This window comes from Danio rerio, chromosome 6 (genome assembly GCF_049306965.1).
Source record: "Danio rerio strain Tuebingen ecotype United States chromosome 6, GRCz12tu, whole genome shotgun sequence".
Taxonomy (NCBI): domain Eukaryota; kingdom Metazoa; phylum Chordata; class Actinopteri; order Cypriniformes; family Danionidae; genus Danio; species Danio rerio.
Window position 1 is genome coordinate 58,251,193 of NC_133181.1, and position 27,038 is coordinate 58,278,230.

A 27,038-nucleotide genomic window follows, 5' to 3' on the forward strand; every position below is an offset into this window, starting at 1 on the left:
GGAGGAAGTGTTTTGAGAGAGGGAAGTCTAGGGTTCTCTCCTAAGACTGCTGCCCCCGCGACCCAGCCCCGGAGAAGATGCAGAAAATGAATGAATGAATGAATAATAAGATTAATTTGCTATGGAATGAAATCTGTTTAAAAGTCACAAAAATACAGCATGCTCCGGTTTCCCCCACAGTCCAAACACATGTGCTATAGGGGAATTGAATAAACCCAATTGGCTGTAGTGTGTGTGTGTGTGTGTGTGTGTGTGTGTGTGTGTGTGTGTGTGTGTGTGTGTGTGTGTTTGTGAATGAGTGTATGGATGTTTCCCAGTAGTGGGTTGCAGCTGGAAGGGCATCCGCTGTGTAAAACATATGCTGAAATAGTTGGTGGTTCATTTCACTGTGGTGACTACTGATGACTAAAACAACTAAGCCAAAAGAAAATGAATGAATGTCACAAAAATAAAGCTGCCATAACAAAAATCTCCCAAACAGATTTATTCATTCATTCATTTTCTTGTCAGGCTTAGTCCCTTTATTAATCCAGCAAATTTCAGCGGATGCCGTTCCAGCTGCAACCCATCTCTGGGAAACATCCACACACACACACTCATTCACAAACACACACACTCATACACTATGAACAATTCACCTGTATCGCATGTCTTTGGACTGGGGGAAACCGGAGCACCCAGAGGAAACTCATGTGAACGCAGGGAGAACATGCAAACTCCAAACAGATTCATATGAAGCAATTTCCTCAAAATACGAATATGATATTAATATGTCTCGACAGCATTTTACATGTCGACCAGACTGAGATACAAGCAGGAGGAAGGAAAGCTTGTAATAGTCTCCTCTCGCTCGACTGCCCAAACAGGAGCTGACAGTGTTAATGTGACTTTAGTTCAGACCGGGTGAATTATTAAAAACCACAGCAATGGAAAAGGGCAGTGAATATCACTGTCAGCCCAACGCGGATTACTGTGTGCATGTTCAGAAATTGCAAAAATAACCGCTCTGCGCCCCGTCCCTTAGAGCTTGACATGAATTAGCATTTTTTAGTGACTCTCTCTCTCCCTCCCTCTGTGTGTGTGTGTGTTCATGTAGTGAGGTTTGGCTACTGGTCCACAGAGAGCATATGGCAACTGTAATGACCACATGTCACTGTCCATAACCTCTCGTTATGAGGCAAAACTACTTCATAGCTCATCTTGCATCATCCTTTACAGGAGGAAAAAATTAATTTTTCCTAGTGCAATCAGCCAGCTAAAACAGAAATGGTATATATGGCTATTTTGATGTATATAAATTATAGCTAATATATTTGAAGGTATATGAGCATATTTGTCATTCATATGGTTAATAAAATATGCTAAATTAAATATTTTGAAATATATGTATATGTTTTACATACACACTTACTGGCCACTCACTGGCCACTTTTTTGCGTACAAGTACCGGGTTGGACCCCCTTTTGCCTTCAGAGCTGCCTTAATCCAATCTTCTATTGTCCAGAAGACCACACCGCGTGCCACTCCTGTCAGCTAAGAACAGGAACCTGAGGCTACAATTCACAGAGGATCATCAAAATTGGACAATAAAATAGAACAGAAAAAACGGAACCTGGTCTGATGAGTCTCGATTTCTGCTCCCACATTTGGATGGCTGGGTCAGAATATGGCATCAGCAACATGAAAGCATAGATCCATCCTGTATCAATGGTTCAGGCTGCTGGTGGTGGTGTAATGGTGTGGGGGATATTTTCTTGGCACATTTTGGGTCCATTAGTACCAACTGAGTATCGTGTCAACACCACAGCCTACCTGAGTATTGTTGCTGACCATGTCCATGCCTTTATGACCACAGTGTACCCATCTTCTGACTGCAACTTCCAGCAGGATAATCTGCCATGTCCTGACGTGAATCATCCCAGGCTACTTGAATATGACAATAAGTTCACTGTACTCAAATGGCCTCCACAGTCACCACATCTCAATCCATTAGAGCAACTTTGGGATATAATGGAACGGGAGATTTGCATCATGGATGTGCAGCCAGAAAATCTGCAGCAACTGCGTGATGCTATCATGTCAATATGGAGCAAAATCTCTGAGGAATATTTCCAGTTACTTGCTGAATCTATGCCATGAAGGATTAAGGCAGTTCTGAAGGCAAAAGGGGGGTCCAACCTGGTACGAGTAAGGTGTACCTAATAAAGTGGCCGGTGAGTGTATGTTGTATTTTGATTTTCCTAATTGTTTTTATTGTTCGTCCAATTCTTTGTACATTAAATGATCAAGCTAGTTTTATTTATTTATTTATTTATGTATTTATTTATTTTTTTATTTTTTTATTATATATTTAAATTTTTTTTATGGAATTGGAGGAATATTAACCAGTTGGTTTTAGTGAGATAGGTTAAAATGAATAGTCATTATTGCATTATATTGATCATTTTTACTTCCTTTGGAGTAATGCTTACTCATTCATTCTTCACAGTAACATCATGAACATGTTGAAAAGGGTCAAACAGGATGAATTTTGATTTAATGTTGACTATAATTTCTATAAGTGTAATTTCTGTACTGCTGTGGATGACTTCCAATAAACATTTTGCTTATGAGTATTAAATTGGCAGCACAGTGGCGCAGTGGGTAGCTGGAGGCAAAAGGGGTCCAACCCGAAACTAGTAAGGTGTACCTAATAAAGTGGCCGGTGAGTGTGTGTGTGTGTGTGTGTGTGTATATATATCACTCCGCCCACATACAGCCAGCAACAAGCAGAGGCACTTTACAGTTTGACAAATATTACTGCTTTTAGAGAATGTAGCTGTTTAGTTCGCAACTATGCAGGTTATTTGTAAGAATAGTGCCTATTTTAAAATATTTACAATTTCTGAGCGAGCTCATCGATAGCCATTAGCCTGCCATAGAGTAAACCAGAGACGGTTGACGTTTTTTATCCACAAGAAGGCGACAGAACCGCATAATAAGGCCTTAGCTTAGAAGATTATAACAGTCTGATTTCTATGTACAGCTGATCAAATCATTATTAAACTGGTAAGCATGCCTGCCAAAGTTTCCGTTTTTCTCCTGTATTTCAGACTAATCTCCCGCAACAATCCCGTTTTTTTATTTCTTCCGGGAAACTCCCGTAATCCACCCCCCTCTTTGGTACAGTCTATAAACACCCCCAGGTTGCCAGCGGCCTCCCAAAACCTGTGGCATCCTATCCCGGTTCTCAGCAGTGTTTTTCAGAGACCTCACCCCCGAACACCCCATCCCCCCTGTCTCCTGGATTTTCAGAGACATGTTGGCAGGTATGCTGGTAAGTGATATTCTATGTCGATCTCTCTCTTTTGTATGTTGTAGTGCTGTATATATATATTAGGAATATATTAATATATATATATAAATTGCATATTTATAATGTGTGTTGATTTGGCAGAAAGAAAGAAGCAAAGTCTGCTTGTGTTTAGTGTTTTTCCTTATCGAAAACACAACAGCAGTCTGGTAGTGATTGCGTTGCTTTTTTCGGGGTTACTTATTGAGATATGCCGATTGCAACAGAGAAATACTGTAGACTGTAACACTGTGAGAAGATATCTCTGTAGACTGATGGCATTTCATGTCACGTTCAGCCTTATAATCTTAAAGTGTGAGCAAAATCAGCTGTTTTGTCATCACTTTAGACATTACGCTATATATAGAGTCATTCAAACACCAGCTCTACAGTGACTTGGTGAATTAGTAACATCAGCTGCAGATGTGAATGAATTGCAGAAGAAAGTAGTTCCTAATAAAAAAGGGTTTTTAGACTCTCCGTGTTTGATCTTCTTATTTATATACACGATTGTGGCGTTAAACTGTTGTATAAACGCAATATCACACTCGTAGCAGTGCGATATGGCTGTATATCAGCACTGGTGGGAGGCATGCGTTGGCACGAGGTGCTGATATACAGCCATATCGCACTGCAACTCGTTTGATATTGCTGATATATACTGCTCAGAAATGTTTACACCCCTCACAGAGCTCTCTTTTACTCATTCATTGATTTTCCTTCAGCTTAGTCCCTTATTTACCAGGGGTCACCACAGCGGAGTGTGTTGTGAGTGGTGTGAATGTAAATATGCATGAAAGCAGATTTAACAGAACATGTATAAAAACTGCATTTATTTGAAATGAAAATCTTTTATAACTTTAGAAATGTCCTAGGTCAGTGGTCCCCAACCTTTTTCTAACTGCGGACCGGTCAACGCTTGACAATTTTACTGCGGACCGGGGGTGGGGGGGTTTGGGGGCGAGCGCGTGCACGTCTATAACGTGCTGACGTGAGACGTCTACTTTAGCCAATCAGAACAGTCAGATGCTTTCACGTCCGCACGGTTTATGAGAATAAAAGCCTTTGAATATTTTTCTAGACACACTTAGCCGATAGAAATTAGTCAGATAACGTTTATATGTTCATCTTAATGACAACCTTGTAAATAATTATTGATAAGATGCTTATGATGAGCCGTTGTTTGTTTACCTTCAAGCTTTGCGTGTGCCTGTGAAACAGCCAGAACACGCATATCATGTACATCTCGACATGGCAACAGGGTTTTCAGCGCTGTGTTAGCGATCTCTGGGTATTCTGCCATTACTTTAATGGTTAAAGTTGTTGTCTCGAACAAGGTTTTAAGGCCGCCGTCATTTATGATCTCCAGCAGTTGGTCTTCTTCTTGCACAGACATGCTGGATTCAGCTGGTTTGTTGACAAATAGGTCACGTATCCATTCCCTAGCCGTTTGTGGGTCCTTTGAGGTTGGGAAGTAGCGTTCAGACTCCTTTAACAGCGAAGACTGATGATCGTGCACCAGCTTGGTGAGTGAGGGCGCAGGCTCAGTCTCACACAAAATCCCAGCTAATGTTTAAAACATGTCCAATATGCCTCAGTTTAGCTTTAAACGCAACTACTTTATCTGCCGGTACCGGTCCACGGCCCGGGGGTTGGGGACCACTGTCCTAGGTGAACTGAAATCCTACTGACTCCAAACTTTTGAATAACAGTGTATATTTCACCTCTGGTGCAACTTTTTATTATGCAATGCGGTATAAAACTGTCCCCATGTTGTGATTTGTACTAATCGTACCCCCATGGTGGAGTGTGTGTGTGTGTGTGTGTGGGCACGAGGGGACATTTGCTGCTGGAGAGGAGCAGATTTGACCCTCTCAAAATGGAGGCTGATTTGAGAGCAGACGCTTTGCAAGACGATCTAATTAAGTTGAAGTCGCAGTGTGAAACAAGAGGAAGATTATCACTTTCCTCCATCGCGTTGAGAGGACAAATCCAATTCCATCTCAGTTCGCTATTTTACTCTAGCTCCTCTATCAATCACTCTTCTCTTGTAGCAGAGGAATAGTGGACAGCAGGGTTTAATCTTGGGCTCTTTTTGACTTTGAGCAGAGGAAACTGCAAGGAAATTACAAAAGAAGATGGTTGCGGCATGCTAAATGTATTGTATGTGCTCATTACAAAGAGTAATCAGAGTTTTAAAAGAGTTGCTAAAACTGTAAAAATGTATTTTAGGCCAATTAAATAAAGCTCCAATTATCTTATTACAGTAGATACTTAAATATTATTAACAATTTAATAAAAAAAATTATGTATTAAAGAATAAAAGTTATTTTAAATCTAAAATATGTTACACTAAAGATGAATTTAAAATTACATAAAAATGAAGCACACAAAACAGCCCTAAATGTAAAAAAAAAATGCATTCTTGCAAAATCTTAAAATAATATCCCACCTATAATAGGGGATAGTTGTAACATGCTAAATGCCTTGTATGTGATCATCACAAACTGTTTCTGATAAAAAGTACAAATTAAATAAAGCTCCGATACTGCAAAATACAAGATTACATTAAAACCTTCATTTAGAAATATTGTCTTGGCAACTAAATGTGAGAATGTTGACAAAAAAATAGTATATTATATGAGCAATACACAACAGTTTGAAGGTATAATCGTGTATATAAAAAAGAAAACCAAACTCGGAGAGTCTAAAAATCCTATGATATGAGGAACTACTTTCTTCCGCCATTTATTGACAACTGCAGCTGATGTCAGAACAGCAGAAACTGTTGCTCATTCACTAACTAGCTAGTATTTGAATGATTCTCTAGCGTAATGTTTAAAGTGAGGACAAAACGGGTGATTTTGCTTGCATTTTAAGATTAAAAGGCTGAACGCCATGAAATGCCATCAGTCTACAGAGATTTCCCAGTATTTCTCTGTAGATATCGGGAAATCACAATAATTAACCCCGAAAAAGTCAAAGTAACGCCATCACTAACGTTACCAGAATACTGTTGTGTTTGTGATGAGGAAAAACGCTAAACACATGCGGGCATTTCTTCTTTCTTTCTGTTTACTGAACTAGTCTGCAGAAGCAAAAACAGGAGACTTACCTGTTTTATAATGATTTGATCGGCTGTAGTTTAAAATAAGCTTTATTTTTTCCTTCTCTAAGGGCTTATAATGCCGCCTCTGTCACCACCTTGTGGATGGACAATGACATGCTGTCTCTCAGAAACTATAAATATTTTAAAACAGGCACTATCCTTATAAATAAACTGCATAGTTGCAATCTAAACAACTACATTCTCGTCTAAAAAAGATGGTGGGACTATCAACACACTAGGGCAGAGCTATCAGACATTTGGGGCAGAACTATAATTCTTTTAGGGCCGGGGTACCAGTGCTTTAGGGCGGAGCTATCAGTCATCTAGTGCGGGACTAAAAGTATTTTAGGGCAGGACCATCTGTGATTTAGGGTGGAGCTATCAGTAATTTACGGTGGGACTGTAAGTCTTGGGACAGGGCTATCAGTATTTTAGGTTGGGGCTATCAGTAATATGGGGCGGGACTTTAAGTCTTAGGACAGGGCTATCAGTGTTTTCAGGCGGAGCTGTAAGTAATTTGGGGTGGGATTTACTTTTAGGATATGGCAATCAGTGTTTAAGGGCGGAGCTATCGGTCATTTGAGGCGGGACTATAAGTCTTTCAGGAAGGGGCTATCAGTGCTTTAGGGCGGAACTATCAGTCATTTGAGGCGGGACTATACGTTTTTTAAGAAGGGGCTATTAGTGCTTTAGGGTGGAGCTATCAGTAATTTAGGGTGGGACTATAAGTCTTTTAGGAGGGGCTATCAGTGCCTTAGGGCAGGACTATAAGTCTTTTAAGGCGGGGCTATCAGTGCTCTAGGGCAGAGCTATCAGTCATTTGAGGTAGGACTATAAGTCTTTTGGGAGGGGGCTATCAGTGCTTAAGGGCGGAGCTATCAGTAATTTGGGACAGGACTATAAGTATTTTAGGGCAGGGCTATCAGTGCTTTAGGGCAGGACTGTAAGGCTTTTAAGGCAGTAATTTAGGGCTATCACTCATTTCATGCAGGTCTAATACTACAAGTCTCGTTTCTGACCTGCTTTTGTCCATTCATTGGTCTTCCTCCATTTTGTTAGCAATGTCCCTCATCCAACGATCCAATTGGTTCCCAAAGGACAAAATCATGCACTGCCCCAATATATATTTTTTCTTATTTCAGGACTGTTTTAATTAGATGGACATCACAAAATGGGGATAAAAAGGACAATCTTAACTTCTGGTTCATGCTGATTTTAACATGACATTACTTCTAGTAGACCAAAATTCCTAGTTTAAAATTTTGCTTCCAGTAATTTGAAAACATGCACAACAAGTTGGAAGCAAATTTGTAGACAAGAGAGCGAGAGACAGACTGGGAAAGGCCAATGCCATGAGGGTGGTGATGAGCATGACTGAGGCCAGTCTCTAATGAGCTGCTCTCTACGGGAGAGCAAGGGACCAAGGGAGATCAGGTCACAGGTCAAAAGTGCAAGACGAGCCGTCATTTACACACAGGTTCAAGTCACATCTGTGATCCTGCTATGTTTATACACTCCGTCTGGACATAGCTGAATCATTCACACCTGTGGCAATCAACTAGACAGAAACCTGTGATATTCGCTATTGATGCTACTATACTCAATATAATATTGAACTGATCAGTACAGCTTCCTTAGTCAAATACATATAAGTAAATTGCTTTTGTTTTGGTTTTGCATTTAAATTTGCATTTAAAGGTTCTTGGTAAAATAAAAATAAAAATCTAAGTTTAATGTTCTGTGAACATTTTGCCACATTCGGTTGATATTGATTGTGATGACATGTCTAATTTACATTGTAGTAAATTGCAACATATTTACTATAGTATCCAATTTGTTATGTACTTAATTATTTATTCATTTTCTTGTCTGCTAAGTCCCTTTAATAATCCGGGGTCGCCACAGTGGAATGAACCGGCAACTTATCCAGCACGTTTTTTACTCAGCAGATGCCCTTCCAGCCGCAACCCATCTCTGGGAAACATCCACACACTCATTCATACACACTCATACACTACAGACAATTTAGCCTACCCAGTTCACCTGTACCGCATGTCTTCGGACTGTGGGGGAAACCGGAGCACCAGGAGGAAACCCACGCGAACGCAGGGAGAACATGCAAACTCCACACAGAAACGCCAACTGAGTCGAGCCGAGCCGAGGTTCAAACCAGCGACCTACTTGCTGTGAGGCGACAGCACTACCTACTGCGCCACTGGGTCGCCCTGTCCTCAATTAAACAGCGCTAATATCCATCAAATTGTATTGTCTGTAGTTTTCTCAGTGTGCTGGATCTGTGGATTGTCTTAAAGTGAACACATCTCATTCCTGATGTCTGTGTATTTAATATTAATCAAACACCAAAAGACAAAAGGCCCTATCATACACCCGACGCAAAAAGGCACAAGCCACATATAGCATGATTTGTTGCTATTTTCAGACCAGCACAGCCCTTATTTTCATGTTTTGCGCCACGTTGTCTTATTTTGAAAAGAAACTGTATTGATCTGGTTTTAATATCGTTATAATATGCAAGGTCAGATTGTGTAAGGTTTATAATGATTGTTTTAAGATTATTAATCTTTTTCACTTAAGTAGTAAAGCCAAAAGTGAGGTATTTTACCTGCAATTTTAGCTTAATTACAACGATAGACATACTTTAAGATCAGCCTTGTATTTTTAGGACTTTATTTGACCTGTGAGAAGTCCATTAATAAAAGCTCAATCTCTCTTATACATTTTCTTTACTGACAAAATACAGTCTGTTATGTTTGGTAAACTTAATGTTTAATCTAACACTCCTAAATTAACGAAGTAAAAGTTAATTGATTATCTTTAATTTTGAGTCTATATCTATTCAAATTAGTTAAGTAATGTCAAGTTCATGTTTTAGCATAAGTAACACTGCTTTTTTTTAACAAAAATAATTTAAATAAATCTTTTTAGTTACAAATTAGTACATCTGTCATAAATTTAAATAAAACGCACATTTCCACTGACTTGGAATTTGTTATTTCACTTTAGTTGAGCATAGTTATGGCTCTTCGAGTGAAGCATCAAACATTAATGTTGAAAAAATGCCAAGATCCAAAGCATGAGTGCTACTCTTCTGAAAGGTGGTAACCGCAAACCTAAAAACACTTACTCAAATCTTCTTAATCTTCAAACTAATGATGATGAAACTCTAACAAGTCTTTCTCTTCAATTTAAACACCTAAGATTGCTTTTATTTTCTAAATATTTTACTCTTAATTCAGTCCCACGCAAAACATTTTGAGAATTACACATCCATTATCACATTTCAATTAATAAAATGCACTTAATATTACTGTCAGCGTTCTGCCACTCTGGTCCTGTAAATACTTGTTTTGGTGGCAGAATCCGGACACTAGCTCTGTCTTGTCCTGTTCCAGTCACTCTGTGTCTTTGCGTGCCTCGAACATGCGCTCTTGTACTCGGGTTTGTGTTTTGTTCTGTCGGCATCACGCTGTTTCATTGTCAGCGTCTTCGTCTAGTTGGTTTCGGTTTTGGTTGACGCTGAGATGAGACATGCGAGTTGCATATGTGTGAGCGCACAATAAGGTGTTCATCTATCGTGTGCTCGTGTCTTGCGTCTTTTGTCCAAGCACGTAGCTCTGTGTTTACATTGTGGCCGCGTGCTTCAGTCTTGTCCTTTTATTGTGAACACGTGGTTAATAAGTTATCTCATTGGCTGCGTGTTCTTTTCCTGTTTTATATGAGCACATTGTCTCTGTGTCATGTGCTCTCTGGTCTATTGTCTAGTCCCACCCTCCTTGTTAACCCATTATTAGTTAATTATGTTAATCTGTTTGTGTTCATTTGTTTCTGTTTATATTCTCCTCATGTTGGCTGTCCTGTGCCAGTTCGTCGTACTCCCCCTGTGTTCCTGCTCCAGTCTTGTCTGGCCAGCTCGGCCAAGTTTGTTTGTGTTCTAGTAATGTTTTCCCCCTTGGCGTAGTTTGTTTTGCCTTTTTGTTTAATTTGTACTTTAATATTAATAAAACCATATTATTTTCTGCAATTGAGTCCTCGCTCCTTTTCCCCAAACCCCAACCATGACAATTACTGAGTTTGCAATGATTAGAAAATATTTAAATATTACAACTAAATGAATTTTAATATTTAACTGCCACTCGTTTAATTTACTACATGAAGCAAATGTGTAAATATTAAATATTTACTTTTTTATGATTTAATTTTTATTTTATTTTTCTTTAATAATTTCACAACACAATCAGTTTACACATTTTACCTCTTTTTAACATCCCCTTATGCCTCCCCTACAGCGGCTGTGCTGTCATTAAGCATTGCTATCATAGACCCAGTAAACACAAATACTTATTATTAAACTCCATAGGAACAGTAGCAATACAGTAAAACATAAATAGATAATAATAAAAAATAAATAAATAAAAATAAATAAATAATTACATTTTTTGGTGTGTGTCTCACCACAATGACCTTATTCCTTCTCCAAGAATGCCAAGTAATTTCCCCATCTTCTCTGATAAACATCCCATTTATCTCGTATTCTATATGTCATTTTTTATATGCTGCCACCTTCCCCAGTTCTGTAACCCATTCTTGAAATGATGGTGGACCTACTGAAAGCCATCCCCTCATAATAATATGTCTTCCAATCATAATACTTATTTGAATCCATTCACACATCTTCACACCAGGTCCCAACCCTGCTAAAAATCCAGCTTAAATCAGCCTAGGCTGGTTGGCTAGTTTTAGCTGGTCGACCAGGCTGGTTTTAGAGGGGTTTTGGCCACTTCCAGGCTGGTTTCCAGCCATTTCCAGCCTGGTCTTAGCTGGTCAGGCTGGAAAATGACCCGCTAAATCCAGCTAAAATCAGCTTGACCAGCCTGGTTTAAGCTGGACATAGCTGGTTTTGGCTGGGCTTCCAGCCTGGCTAGGCTGGTCAAGCTGGTTTTAGCTGGCCATCTCCCAGCCTGACCAGCTAAGACCACGCTGGAAATGGCTGGAAACGGCTGGAAACCAGCCTGGAAGTGGCCAAAACCCCTCTAAAACCAGCCTGGTTGACCAGCTAAAACCAGCCAACCAGCCTAGGCTGATTTAAGCTGGATTTTTCAGCAGGGAAAACAAATCAAATATTTACTTTGAAAATTCTAGTTATCCTTGACACTTAATCTTACAATTTAAAAATGATAAGAATAACTTTATTAGATTTTACCACACCAAAACGACATTTCTTTAAGTGTACTAAAACCCAATTTGTTTTTAAGTACAATAAATCTTAATAAGTATAGCTCTCTCACTGTACTGGCAGATCATTTGACTTGTTTATAGCCTGTATCTTCTTATTTCTCATATTCATATATTCTTATTTCTCACATGCTAATTCATGCTAGAATCATGCTAGTGACATGCTAATTCATGCTAGAATCATGCTAGTGACATGCTAATTCATACTAGAATCATGCTAATAACATATATGCTAGAATCATGCTAGTAACATGCTAATTCATGCTAGAATCATGCTAATAACATGCTAATTCATGCTAGATTCATGCTAATAACCTGCTAATTAAACTGTTTAAACTAAATAAACTATTACCAACAGGCTTTGTCAAGCCAGCCTCAAAGTTTGTCTCGACGAACTTCACTGTCTAGTTAGATTTTACCACACCAAAAAGACATTTCTTTCAGTGTACTAAAACCCAATTTGTTTTTAAGTACAATAAATATTTATAAGTATAACTCTATCACTGTACTGGCAGATCATTTGACTTGTTTCTAGCCTGTATCATCTTATTTCTCATATTCATATATTCTTATTTCTCACATGCTAATTCATGCTAGAATCATGCTAGTAACAAGCTAATTCATGCTAGAATCATGCTAGTGACATGCTAATTCATGCTAGAATCATGCTAGTGACATGCTAATTCATACTAGAATCATGCTAATAACATATATGCTAGAATCATGCTAGTAACATGCTAATTCATGCTAGAATCATGCTAATAACATGCTAATTCATGCTAATAACATGCTAATTAAACTGTTTAAACTAAATAAACTATTACCAACAGGCTTTGTCAAGCCAGCCTCAAAGTAGGTCTCGACAGATTTTACCCCACCAAAGACATTTCGTTTAGTGTACTAAAACCCAATTTGTTTTTAAGTACAATAAATCTTAATAAGTATAACTCTCTCACTGTACTGGCAGATCATTTGACTTGTTTATAGCCTGTATCTTCTTATTTCTCATATTCAGATGGTTTTTTTTTTTCCTGCGTTGTGATATGAACCGAACTGTGAGCAATCTGCACGGTTGCATCTCTAATATCCGCTGCTTTGAGAGCGTGCTGTAAGCGTGTGTTTGTGTACCTGGACAGGTTTTTTGCGCGAACCCTCGTTGTTCTCCGCCTCTTCATGTTCTTTGCTGCCTTGGGGCAGGTTTGAGTAGTTGGCGAGACTGCTGAGAAGAGACGATACCATGGGAATCGTGTCCATCTCATCCTGTAGTAAACACACACACACACACACACACACACACACACACACACACACACACACACACACACACACACATACAGAGCAAATATTGTAAGCGCTAAATAATTCAAGGAGCTCTTCATCTAAAATGTCATGTTTACATTTACAGATTACAAATGACAAGCCCAGAAGGCGAGTTATTGCTCTTTAATAGCCGGTGAGACTCTCAGCTGTGTTTGTTTTAAGACGTGTCATTTAAAATTTAGGATAGCTGAAAAAAATACAAAAATGAAACGTGTCACTAGGTATCTTGTAGATTATCAATATATAATGCGATACCATGTCAGCAGCAACTAATATACTCAAGACAAATGCAGGAATATAACACAATTTTAATCTGAATAAAGCAACAATGATTATTATTTAAAGTTCACATAAAAATTAAAATCTACTTTACTGAAACTACTTTACTACTTTACTTGTTTTGTCTGCTGAACACAAAAGAAGATACTTTGAAGAATGTTAGGCACTGGAAGCCATTGACTTCCATAGTAGGAACATCAAATACTATGGAAGTGATTTTCAAAATGTTCAACAGAAAAAAGATATGTTTCTGACAAGTAAAGGGTGAGTAAATAATGTAATGTAATGTGTATTTATATAGCGCATTTATTGTGTATGACCATACTCCCAAAGCGCTTCACAATCATAAGGGGGGGTTTCTCCACACCACCACCAGTGTGCAGCATCCACTTGGATGATGCGACGGCTGCCACAGGACAACGGCGCCAGTGCGCTCACCACACACCAGCTATTGGTGGAGTGGAGAGACAGTGATAGAGCCAATTCAGTAGATTGGGATGATTTGGAGGCCATGATTGTAAGGGCCGATAGTGGGACCTTGGCCAGGACACTATAGCTGGCACTATAGCACAATAGCTGGTTACACCCCTGCTCTTTCACGAGAAGTGCCATGGGACTTAATGACCACAGAGAGTCAGGATCTTAGTTTAACATCTCATCCAAAAGACGGCGCCCACTGACAGTGTAGTGTCCCCTTCACTTTTACTGGGGCATTAGGACTCACACAGACCACAGGTTGAGCGCCCCCTGCTGGCCTCACTAACACCACTTCCAACTGCAACCTAGTTGGTTGGAATTGTTTTTTTTTTATTTTTTTTTTACATTTTTGGGTGAACTGTACCTTTAAGAATGTAGCATCAGACAAACCAAAATGTAAAATAAACGAACAGTATTATAGTAAGTTTTAAGCTATTATTATAAGTAACTATATTGTATTAAAACTGTGTATGTAATTATAACAACTACATTGTCGTTGTTTTTGTTTTGTTTTTTGTTGATTTTGTTATGGTTTCTTTGTATTTGTATGATTACAACTTATTGACCTTTTTGCCTTTTCTAAAAAAAGAAAAAAAAAAAGGTTTAAGCTGTTGATTTGATCTGCGGATCATTTGAGCAGAAACGCTGAATTTGATGTGGAAATTGAAAAGTTGAGGTCCATTCTTTGTACATGGATTACTCAACTAGCTTGATTTGGTTATTGACAATTTGACACAATCCTGGGGTCCGTTCTTCGTACCTCGCTTAAATGATCTAAGATGATTTGGCAGATCCCGGATCTTTTAATCTTGATAACTGATCTCTTGCTAATTTGGTTCTTCAAACAAGTTCGCAAATCAGATTAGAATGTCTGGATAAACTGATCTGAGATCGCAGCATGTGTTGTGAAGGACAGATCTATCGATCCTCGAAATCATGATCAGCAATGCAACGATTGGCTGATGGCATAGCAGCGTAATGACATCATCTGATTAATATTCAATTATCCATGTGAGCAAAATTACATCAAATTAGCAGTAAACGGCTTGTTAAATATGACACACAATAACCTTCCACATTTGTTGTGAGCTGCAGGCTTTACACTTTCATGTGTCAAGAGTATTCATGGTGTATTTCAATGCAAATCAATGTATTTAGTTCTACATTTAGAAAAGATTTTCTTTATTATAGTTGCCGTTTTTTAATCGGTGTAAAGAATAACTGGATGTTTACAAAAGCAGTTTGATATTTTAATATTGGTAAAGGCGTCTGCAACTTTTGTAAAGCATCAAATCACCGGCATATTAACTGCCAAAACAAGTTTATGACTGCATAAATATATTATTGCTTTTAAAAAAGTCACATATTGTGCATTTCTATTATACGCAATTTGTACTATAGCGATCTAAAAAGTTCATATCAATAAGTTTTCTCTTTGCACCACCAGGTGGCAGTCTTTGTACTTTCATTTCGAGGGTGCAGATTGCATACGTTTTATTAATATGTATAACTTTATTTATTTTATTAATAACTATAACTTTAAATATATAGTTTAAAAATATGTACCATTTCCCAAGTGTAACTACTACTGTAAGAAAATATCAGAATTGGGAACATACTTTCTGTATTATCTTTGCTTGAACTAAGCCGATCTAATCCTGTTTATGTGAATTGAACCTGCTCCCGATCAGTTTTGACCTAGCAGAACTGTTGCTATGACAACAACTCTCGGATCAGCTTTGAAGAACGAAACGATCCTGGATCGTGTCAAATCGTGAATATCCAAAAAAAAGCTAACTGAGTAATCTACGTACGAAGAACGGACCCCAGGATCGTTTTGTTCTTCAAAACTCATCCAAAATTTGTCACAACAACAGTTCTTGTAGCACAAACCTGCTTGGGAGCAGGCTTATTCGTTATATTAGATCGGGTCTTCTTAAGCAAAGATAATACTGAAAGTAGGGCTGCACGATTAATCGAAAAAAGACCACGATCTCGATTAAACCCTATACACGAAGTCCTCCATAATGACTATACAAAGTTTAGCATTTTAAGCAACAGTAGATCTACACATAGGCCTAATATTATTATTGTTGTTTTACCATATGTTTGAGAATTAACAACATACAAACTAATCATATTAACATTTATTTTACATTTACAGCATCATGAGAAAGTTGTAGTCTTGATTTTAAGCAAAAAAAAAATTGTGATTCACGTTTTTGCCAGAATTGTGCAGACCTCACTGAAAGTATGCAACAAATGCTGATATTTTCTTACAGTAGTAACTTATAGGTTATATAAACTTGGGAAAATAGTAAAATAGTCAAAATGTGTACATATACATTTATAATTTATATTAATTAGCCATGTTTAATATTAAATAATTAATAATATTTGTTTACATATATATATATGTAATATTTATTTATTTATTTATTTATTTATTTATTTTTTTTAATACAAAGGCCTACTATTTTAAGGTACCAACACAGCTTTACAATTTATTTATGATAATAGACATGCACATTATTCAACTGTTTTTTGTTTGTTTGTTTTTTAAAGGGATAATAATTTATGCAGTCATGCATGTTTGCTGATTAAGAAATTAGAATAGGCCTAGGCTACTATAATAAAGAAAATCCACTCTAAAATGTCAAACCAAATAAATTGCTAAATACTCTTGACACATGAAAGTGTAAAGTCTGCAGCCCACAACAAATGTGTGAAGTTATTGCGTATCATATTTAACAAACCGTTTACTGCTCATTTTATTTAAAAAATGCAAAAAAAAAAGTGCCTTCAGCCAATGTTGCATTGCTGATCATGATTTCGACGATCGAAAGATCTGTCCTTCACAACACACGCATTGATCTCAGATCTGATTCCCAAACTTGTTTTAAGAACCAAATTAGCGAGAGATCAGTCATCAAGATGAACAGATCTCGGATCTGCCAAATCATTTAAGCAAGGTATGAAGAACGGACCCCTGGTGTTGTAGTTCAGTACTGAGTAAAATTAGTCTATAAGATGCAGCAGGTAAACCAATGCTTCAATGCTAAAACATATGAAATGCGTAGATTTAGAAGAATATGTATGATTCCACTTATTGGCTATTAAAATGTGTTGATCTTATTATGTAAATAAAAACATTTACAGTTCATATTTATTTTGTGTGTATATATATATATATATATATATATATATATATATATATATATATATATATATATATATATATATATATATATATATATATATGTATGTATATATAAACAGATACATATTATATAGCTGAAGTCAGAATTATTAGCCCCCTAGAAAAAGAGAAGTTATACATTTTTTAAAACACATTTTAAGGTCAATATTATTAGCCCCTTTAAGCTAATTTGTCTACAGAACAAACCATTTTTATACAATAACTTGGCTAATTACCCTAACCTGTCTAGTTAACGTAATTACCATAGTTAAGCCTTTAAATGTCACTTTAAGCTGTATAGAAGTGTCTTGAAAAATATCTAGTCAAATATTATTTACTGTCATCATGGCAAAGATAAAATAGATCAGTTATTAGAAATGAGTTATTAAAACTATTATGTTTAGAAATGTGCTGAAAAAATCTGCTCTCCGTTAAACAGAAATTGGGGAAAAAATAAACAGGGGGGCTGATAATTCTGACTTTAACTGTATATATAAATACAGTTATACATATTATATACAAAACCAAATACAATATTTAAAAATATTTATTTTATAATAAAAAAAACGTTTCGTGTTTTTTTTTTTTTTTTTTTTTTTACATTTTTTTATTTACAAATACACAATGGTTATACATAGTGACACAAAAATATTGTGCAATTAAAAACTTTCAATTTGGATATGATTAATCATTCAACAGCACAAGCTGAATTACATTTATGAATTCAAGGCATATAGGTTTATTTGATGCTATAACCAGTAATAAAGAGTAAAGAATGATAGCACTTACTACAGCGCTTTGGTTTAGGTTCAAATAAAATTTTTTCCCCTCATAAATATTTTAATCAGTTTTTAGCATTTCTACTAAAATTATAGTTCACTCATAGTATTTTTGTCATCTCTTACTCAATCTTCATTTGTTAAAAACCTATTTGACTTTCTTTCTTCTGTCGAACATGTGAAGATATTTTAATAAATGCAGGTTGCTTTCACCCATTGACTTTCATAGTAATTGTTTGCCTCCTATGGAATTCAATGGGTGCCAGCAACCATCTTTAAAGTAATTTCTTTTGTGTTCAACAGACAAAATGAACATGTAAATGTTTAAAACCACATGACGGAAAAAGAGTAAATGAGGTCATTTACATCGGTGGGTAAATTATCACTTTAAATAATAAAATAAGCGCCATGAAGCAACAGAAAAAGAGTTTGAATGCAGTAAAAGTGTTTTTCCTGTTTCTTATATCCTGAAAAAGCCTTCAACATGCTTTTATCATCCACCTGCAGAGTTCAATGTCCTGGGGACTTCCTGCCCTTCAAACACTAATTATCCTTATTAATTACTGTCAGACTCTTTTATTCTGTTAATCACTATAGTTTGTGTGCGTGTGCCTTTCTGGCCGGCTCTAATGAGAGTTGGAATTGTGCGAGCGGTGCAGCTTTATCATTTAATGTGTGCGTGCGCTCATGTGCACCTCAAACAGGGCCATGTTCTTGCCGTCAAATTGCTGGTTCTTCTCCGGGTCTGTGCTGTTGATGAATGGACTGCTCTCCTTAGGGTTTCCATCTCCTGTTAGCAAAAAACAAAAAAAAAAAAGAAACCACACAAAAATAAATCATCAGCATGACAGCAGACTACAAGTGCAACTCCAGTGGGCTTCACCAGGAAAAGACTACCGTGATGCATTGTAGCAGTGCAAAATGTAAAACGTGTTTATTTCACATTTAAGGCCATCCATGCATACCGAAAACAAATGCACAGTGTGCACTGAATACAAACATCTTCAATTCACATTTGTGCATTTGGCAGATGCTTTTATCTGAAGTTTCTTGCTTTGCATTTGCATACATTCATGCATTCCCTCGGAGTCAAACCCATATTGAAATATGCTCGACTGTTTGAGTGACAGCAAACGCCAAAAAGATTGATGGATGAATTGATGGATGGATGAATGAAAAGACAAATTGACAAATGGACAGATGGATTGAATACGTAGATAGAATTATGGATGGACAATATATGGATAAATAAATGAATGGATAAAATGATAAATAGATGGATGGAATGACAAATGGATGGATCGATGAAACAAAAAATACGTGGATGGACTGATGGAACAATAAACGGATGGATGGTCTGATGGAACGATAAATTGATGGATGGAATGATGGGACGATGGATGGATAGAATGAAGGATAGCATGATGGATGAAATGATGAAACGACAAATGGATGAATGGAACACTAAAATGTTAAATGGATGGATAAACTGATGGAACAAGAAATGGATGGATGAAACGAAAAATGGATGGATGGACTGATAAAACGAGAAATGGATGGATGGACTGATGGAATGAAAAATGGATGGATGGAATGATGGAAAAAATAAATAGATGGATGGAATGATGAAATGAAAAATGGATGAAATGACGAAACAATGATGAAATGATAAATTGATGAAACGATGGAACAATGGATGGATAGCTGATGGAACAAAAATGGATGAAAAGATGAAACAATGATGGAACGATAGATGGATGGAACGATGGATAGAATGATGGATGGAATGATGCAATGAGAAATGGATGGATGGACTGATGGAACGAAAAATGAATGGATGGAATGATGGATAGGATGATGGATGGAATGATGGAAGGATAAATGGATGGATGGAACAATAAATGGATGTAATGATGGATTAGTGGATGTAATACAAGCTACAAGCTACAAATGGATGGATGGATTGATAGAAAGATAAATGAATGGAATGATGGAGCAATGGATGGATGGATGGATGGATGGAATAATGGAACAATATATGGATGGAATGATAAATGGATAGATGGAATGATGGAAAGACAAATGGATAGATGAACTGATGGAACAATAAATGGATGGATGGATGGATGGATGGATGGATGGATGGAATGATAAATGGATGGAGCGATGAAACAATGGATAAAATGATGAAACAATAAATGTATAGATTGAATGATGGAACAGTGGCTGGATGGTTGGAACAACAGAATGATAAATGGATGGATGAAATGATAAATGGATGGATGGAATGATGGAACGATAAATGGATGGAATGATGGATAGATTGATGGAACAATGGATCATTGATGAATTAAGAAATGGATAGACGAATGGATGGAAGGATGGATGGAAAGATGGATAGATGAATGGAGAGACAAATGGATGGATGGATGGATGGATGGATGGATGGGTAGACAAATCCATGGATGAATGAAACGATGGATAGATGAATGGATGGACGGGCGCATGGATGGATTTGCATACATTCATGCATTGCCTAGGAATCAAACCCATATTGAGGTATGCTCGACTGTTTGAGTGACAGCAAACGCCAAAAAAGATAGACAGATGAATAGAAAGCCAGATAGATGAATGGACAGATGGACAGAACAATAAATGGATGGAACAATAGATGGATGAAACAACAGATGAATGAACGGATTAAATGCTAAAATAGATGATAGATAGATAGATAGATAGATAGATAGATAGATAGATAGATAGATAGATAGATAGATAGATAGATAGATAGATAGATAGATAGATAGATAGATAGATAGATAGATAGATAGATAGATAGATAGATAGATAGATAGATAGCTGGGAGAGACACTAGGCAGTAAAGCATACAGGTCTTGCATGTGTTTGCTGTGACCTGTATCTGTACGGGTAAGATGGTTTCCTCAGCTGGTGTGTTCAGGCACCTGAGGTTTGAAATCAGAGGGCAGCTATTTTTAGGATCTGGATGACAGGGTTCGAGTGGAGATTGGGTCTCTGGACTCACACCACAGGAGAGGAATTTAAAAGAGGAGCACTGCACAGGCTGCCTTAAAATGAGCAATTTACAATGATCTATCTATCTGTCAGCCTGTGTGTCTGCCTCCCTGTCTATCTATTATTTTATCTCTCTATTGTTCCATCCATCTATTGTTTCATGGATCCATCCATTGTTCAATTCATCTATCCATCTATTGTTTCATCCATCTATCGTTTCCACCATAGTTCCATCCATTGTTCTATCCATCGTTCCATTCATCCATCCATTGTTCCATTTATCTATCATTCCATCCATTTCTCTTTCCATTTTTATCTGTCCATCTGTCTGTCTGTCTTCCTCTTCATCCATCCGTCCATCCATCTTTACCTCCAACAATTGTTCAATCCAACGTTACAACCATGCTTCCATTTATCATTTTTATACATCTTTCCATCATCCATCTATCTTTCCATCCATCTATCCATTGTTTCATCCAATTACCATTCCATCCATCCATCCATCCATCATTTCATTCATCTGTCTTTCCATCATCCATCGATTATTCCATCAATCTATCTATCTATCTATCTATCTATCTATCTATCTATCTATCTATCTATCTATCTATCTATCTATCTATCTATCTATCTATCTATCTATCTATCTATCTATCTATCTATCTATCTATCTTTCTTTAAATCCATCCATCCATTGTTCAATCCATCTTTCATTCCATCCATCATTCTATAAATTCCATTTATCATTTATTCATCCGTCTTTCCATCATCCATAAATCTTTTCATCCATCTACATATTGTTTCATTCATCTGGTTCCATTCAACTGTCCTCTGTTCAACTCATCCATCTATCAATCCATCCATCTATCGTTTCATTCATCTGTCTTACAACATCCATCTATCTTTCCATCCATCTATAAATTGTTTGATCCATGTATCGTTTCATCCATCCATCCATAAATTTGTTGTTTCATTCATCTGTCTTTCTGTCATCCATCTATATATTGTTTCATGCATATACCGTTCCATCCATCCATCCATTCATCCATCCATCCATCCATCCATCCATCCATCCATCCATCCATCCGTCCGTTTCAGGAATCGATCTTGCCATCATCCATCTATTTATTGATTCATCCATCCATCCATCCATCCATCCATCCATCCATCCATCCATCCATCCGTCCGTTTCAGGAATCGATCTTGCCATCATCCATCTATTTATTGATTCATCCATCCATCCATCCATCCATCCATCCATCCATCCATCCATCCATCCATCCATCCATCCTTTGTTCAAGTCATCCAATTATTGTTTCATCCATCCATCTATCATTCCATTCATTCATTGTTCCATTATCGTTTAATTCATCTTTCATACATCATCCATCTATCTTTCCATCCATCTACAGTAAATGTAGTTTGATCCACATATCATTCCATCCATCCATCCATCCATCCATCCATCCATCCATCAATTTGTTGTTTCATTCATCTTTCTATCATCCATCTATATTGTTTCATGCAAATACTGTTCCATCATACCATCCGTCTATTGTTCATCTCATCCATCCATTGTTTCATCCATCTATCATTCCATCCATCAGTCCATTCATCCATCATCAATCCATCTATCCACTTTATGCATTGGTTTTACCATCATCCATATATATATATTTATATATATAATTTATTTCCATGTATTTATCATTTCATTTATCTGTCATTCCATCATTCATATATCTTTCCATCCATCTATATATTGTTTCATCCATCTTCCCTTCAATTCATCCATCCTTTGTTCATCCTTAGTCTGTCTGTCTGTCTGTCTGTTTATCTTTTTCATTCATCCATCCATTCATGAGGGCAAAAAACAGATAGTTTTGCATATTGCAATATTTGCATATTGTTATCTCTAAATCAGTCTAGTCTTCTTTGTATTGTCTAGTGTGAAATGTCAGGCTGATATCATTAAAACACACAGCACTAATAATTTGTTCTGCACAGGTCCTTCTCCATCATAAAACGCAAAACCAAATCATCAGATTTTCCATGCATTCCTTTATTGTGACATTAAGTCTCCATCAACACAGACTTTCAAAACCTCTAGCCTCCTGATTACAGGTTAGTCATCCAATTCCAATCTGATTTCTGCAGTGGTCATGTCCAGTATTGGAGCTGACAGCTGATCACCTCCCTGATCTCACCGGTTTTTCTGACTGCGATGTAGCGGCTGCCTGCTGTCAGAGCCTGATTGATGCTTCGGCCTCTGGAGCCTTTCAGTATGGCTGTCAGTCTGTCACGCAGCATTCTGCTAAATCACACTGTACCACAGACTTGTGCTTACATTACAATGACAGCGTGTAAGGCCGTGGGCCGGAGGGAATGTAAACTTTTCCTTTACAAAAATGAACCTTGGGGCTGGCCGTCACAAATAATTACACCACAGATAGCAACTAAAAGTAAAAGCACACAACATGCCACTGGTGTTGCCAAAACAAGCCAAAGTGGAATATTCACATGCTAAAATAAGACGGTCAACTTAATCACTTCAATGGTGACTTATGCATTATGGCAGGCGTGGCCAACCCTGTTCCTGGAGAGCCACCTTCCTGCAGATGTCAGTTGCTACATATATCAAACACACCTGAACCAATTAATTGGGACCTGAACACCACGTGATAATAACAGGCAGGTGTGTTTGATATGCTGCTGTGTAAAACATATGCTGGATAAGTTGGCGGTTCATTACAGTGTGGCGACCCCTGATGAATAAAGGGACTAAGACGAAGGAAAATGAACGAATGAATAATTTTGACTTCAACTGTACTGAATATTTATCATCAGTCGTTGCAAATATGGTTATCGAGTGAACATGGCTTTCTTGAAAAAGTCAGGAATCACCAATCGTTTCATTGGTTAAAGGGCCACGAACCCCACTGTTTCAGCAGGGTTTTTTCACACCTGTACTTTGGAAAAAGTCAGGAAAGTGGGCGTGTCCAGTTATGTTTAAGGGGGAGTGTCGGAGGAGGAAAAGAGGCAAGGTCTATAAAAATTTGCATAAAAATGGGAGTGTCGGTTTGGGCATGTGCTGATTTTCAGAGGCAAAACTAACACAGACACAGAAGAGAAAGACAGAGACTGTAGGCTCTATTTTGACGGTCCATGCGCAGAGTGCAAAACGCAGGGCGCAAACGCTTTCAGGGCGTGTCAGAGCGCATTTTTGCTAATTTAAGGACGGGAAAATCCGCTTTGCATCAAGGCGCATGGTCTAAAAGTGGTTGAGTTTATTTTCTTAATGAGTTATAGGTGTGTTTTGAGAATAAACCAATTAGAGTCTCATCTCCCATTCCCTTTAAGACCCATCTGCGTCACGCCAAAAGCGCATTCGCTATTCACAGGACGTAAAGTAAGTCTAAGTGTAAAAACTGAGCATTTCACTAGCAAACAGTTGACAGTTTTTTAACAGAAATCTGTTAAACAGAGCATCTACTGCGTGAGAATGAGAGATGGATCACTTTCACTTTCACTCTTGGATAGGGAAACCTTCACGCACAGACATCAATTAGTCTATAAATAATTAATTGCGTTTGTTACGCGCAAATATTCGTTTCAAAACTATTTCTAAATTCAGTTCTAATTTCCAGCAAACGAATAAATGAACAATAATAATGAAGTGTGCTCAAAAACCTGAGTTATATCCTAAAACACATGCTGTGCCCCATATGGTCTAACACCTGCAGGTGAGCAAACCTAAGCTTGTTTTTAATAAAACAAATATAAATATGGATATAATAAATAATACTGCTAATTATTATTTAATGGTTAATAATGTTAACATTATACAAAAGCAAATTGTTATGAATGAACTGAAAAAGCCTCCCGAGATGAAGAAGACATAAAAGCAGTGATTTTTCATATTTATGTAGGTTAGAAAATAATATGTTTTGTAATATTTTAATCCTTTATATTTATATCCTATATCTATTCTTATTATATACTATATATATATCCTTAATATTGACATTTTTTCATATGTAAAGATATTTGCCTATTGCTCTCTTGTGTGTATTAAGCAGTGCGTAAGCGAAGCGCAACTCTGCGCTGGAGTTTAGACCGAGTTTGTTTTGGTCTAATGAAAAATCTATTTTAGTTTCTCAAAATAGCAACGCGCCATAGTGCGCCTTAGAACGCCTTCCTTTTTAGACCAGAATGCCTATGGGCGCACAAATGAGCGCTAATGCATTTGCTATTTAAACAGCGTAGCGCAACGCCTCAAAACGACTCTTGCACCAAGCTGAAACTACCAAAAGACTACTGCGTCACGCCTTGCGCCACACTGCGCCGGGTGTATGATAGGGCCCTAAGTGTTTACATGGACATCAGTAATCGAATTTTTGATGAATTATTATATGGTGGACTTTAACTGCAGTTTGGCTCTTTCATTCAGGAATTTCATTCATGCATCACTTGACAAATGAGATACTTGATTCGAGGAATTGATGGAAACTGTATTTTTCATGCATTGTTTGTTACCGCACGGCGAATAAGAGAAAAAAAACCCCTCCACATTTCTCAGTAACTTAGATGCACTTGGTAGGTAGCGTCAGAAAGCCGTGTGTGTTATTCCTGTCATAAAATGCGGTGAAAATCCTACATGATGGTAAGTTTGATTTCGGTGCTTAGACGTTTACACTCGGAGAGCAGCATTTACAGCGGATTTTTCAGTCCATAATATTGTAGTGATGTTAACGTACGGTAAACTTTATTAACGTAGAAATATTTTGACCAAGGTCCGTCTTAAACAAGATTACTGCTGATGATACAAATTAATTTTGCCTCTGAATAAACAAACAAAGACCCCTAGTCGCTCACATACCAAATGTGAAGAGACAGGACAATCAACACCAACTAGAGCCGCATCTTTATTAAGAGGAGACGAGCTGCAAATCCGGATTTCACCATTTCCAGATGAGAAAAGCTCTCGGGTAAACAATGTTCCTTAGACACGTATTTTTGTCGTGCGTCGCGTGCACTGTAATCCACACGTGAGTCCAGCTGCGCTCTCATAGAGGGAAAATCAAAACAAAACCTTCACTGCTGCAAATTATAAAAGCAACACTGACGACTCGTGTCTAATGTTCAATTCCTGTTCTCCCGCTTGACAACACAATGTGGCATCTCTTTGCCGTCTGAATACTGTAACAGGTAAAAACTGTCTTGGAAGCGATCATGCATTTTAATGAAGTTGCACCGCATACACAATAGAGCGCGCTGATTGGTTTGAACCAAGTCATACTCATGAATGAATGCAGCACACTCAGAGACGTAATAAGGCACTCCCAGGTACAGACGTCCAATCTACATGCTGGAATACACGCTAAGATCTCATGGCTGTGACGCAGCTTTAAAAATTAGTTTCAAACCGGAAGTTGCTCGAAATAACGCACAAACAACCCATTTTCACTTTTTTGTGAAATATGTTTGTCCTAATCCACTTGTTAATTGGTCACGTGTTGGTGACGTATGTAATACTGTTTCCGGGTCCAAGCCACCACTCATTTGAGTTGAGAAATTATTCGTTTATGATCCCTTTTTATTCATATCATGCATTAAAGTTAATTTTATATAAAGTCATAGTGTACACAACAATCTCTGGGCTTGCTGCATCACAAATACCAAAAATTTTACAGTTTATAAAAAAATGAATGACTTTATGGCCATCGTATATTAGGCATGGACATAAATATTGCGATCGTGTTTTTCGAAAGTATTAAATCGCTTTGTAAACGTTTATTATTACCATTTCATGAGTCTCCCCATACAGGTGAATAGAGCGCTTAAACTCCCGGAAGTCGGTTCGTGTGACGTCACACTTAACAAGCGGATAGTGTTTTTAGCAGTGTGGGACACAAATATGACTGTCAACAGCTCAAAAAAATGTGTTTTTGTGTTTCGTGTCCCTTTAAGACTCTTATTTCTTATCTGAGATCATATAAAGCCCACTGAAGCTACATTGAAGCTATAGTTTATAAGTTCAAACCACTGAGCACCACAGAAGTCCTTTATATAGAGAAATATCCTTTATATTTTCCTCAAAATGCTGCTTGACATGGGGTGACTAAATCAAGACATTTCCATTCTGAAAGTGAACTAATCCTGCACTAATTCTGAGAAAGATCTGACACTTGGAAATGGTTTTCTGCATCAAAAGCAACACAGATAAAGAAAACTAACAGCGGAGTTCGGTTGCCAGCC

At 37.4% G+C, this 27,038-nt stretch overlaps 1 protein-coding gene across 12 annotated transcripts in view; it reads right to left on the reverse strand.

Moving 5' to 3' along the window:
• The window catches only part of slc12a5a (solute carrier family 12 member 5a), a 389,047-nt gene that overhangs the window by 113,475 nt on the left and 248,534 nt on the right, over positions 1-27,038 (reverse strand). For all 12 annotated transcript variants that reach the window (XR_012408255.1, XM_073954725.1, XM_073954723.1 and 9 more), the window contains 2 exons: positions 18,443-18,537; positions 12,822-12,953 (listed from right to left, as the gene is read on the reverse strand). Coding sequence is in view for 10 of the 12 variants with exons in the window: in XM_073954725.1 (XP_073810826.1) it covers positions 12,822-12,953; positions 18,443-18,537 (227 nt within the window). In the remaining 2 variants the exon portion in view is untranslated. The remainder of the gene's footprint in view (positions 1-12,821; positions 12,954-18,442; positions 18,538-27,038) is intronic.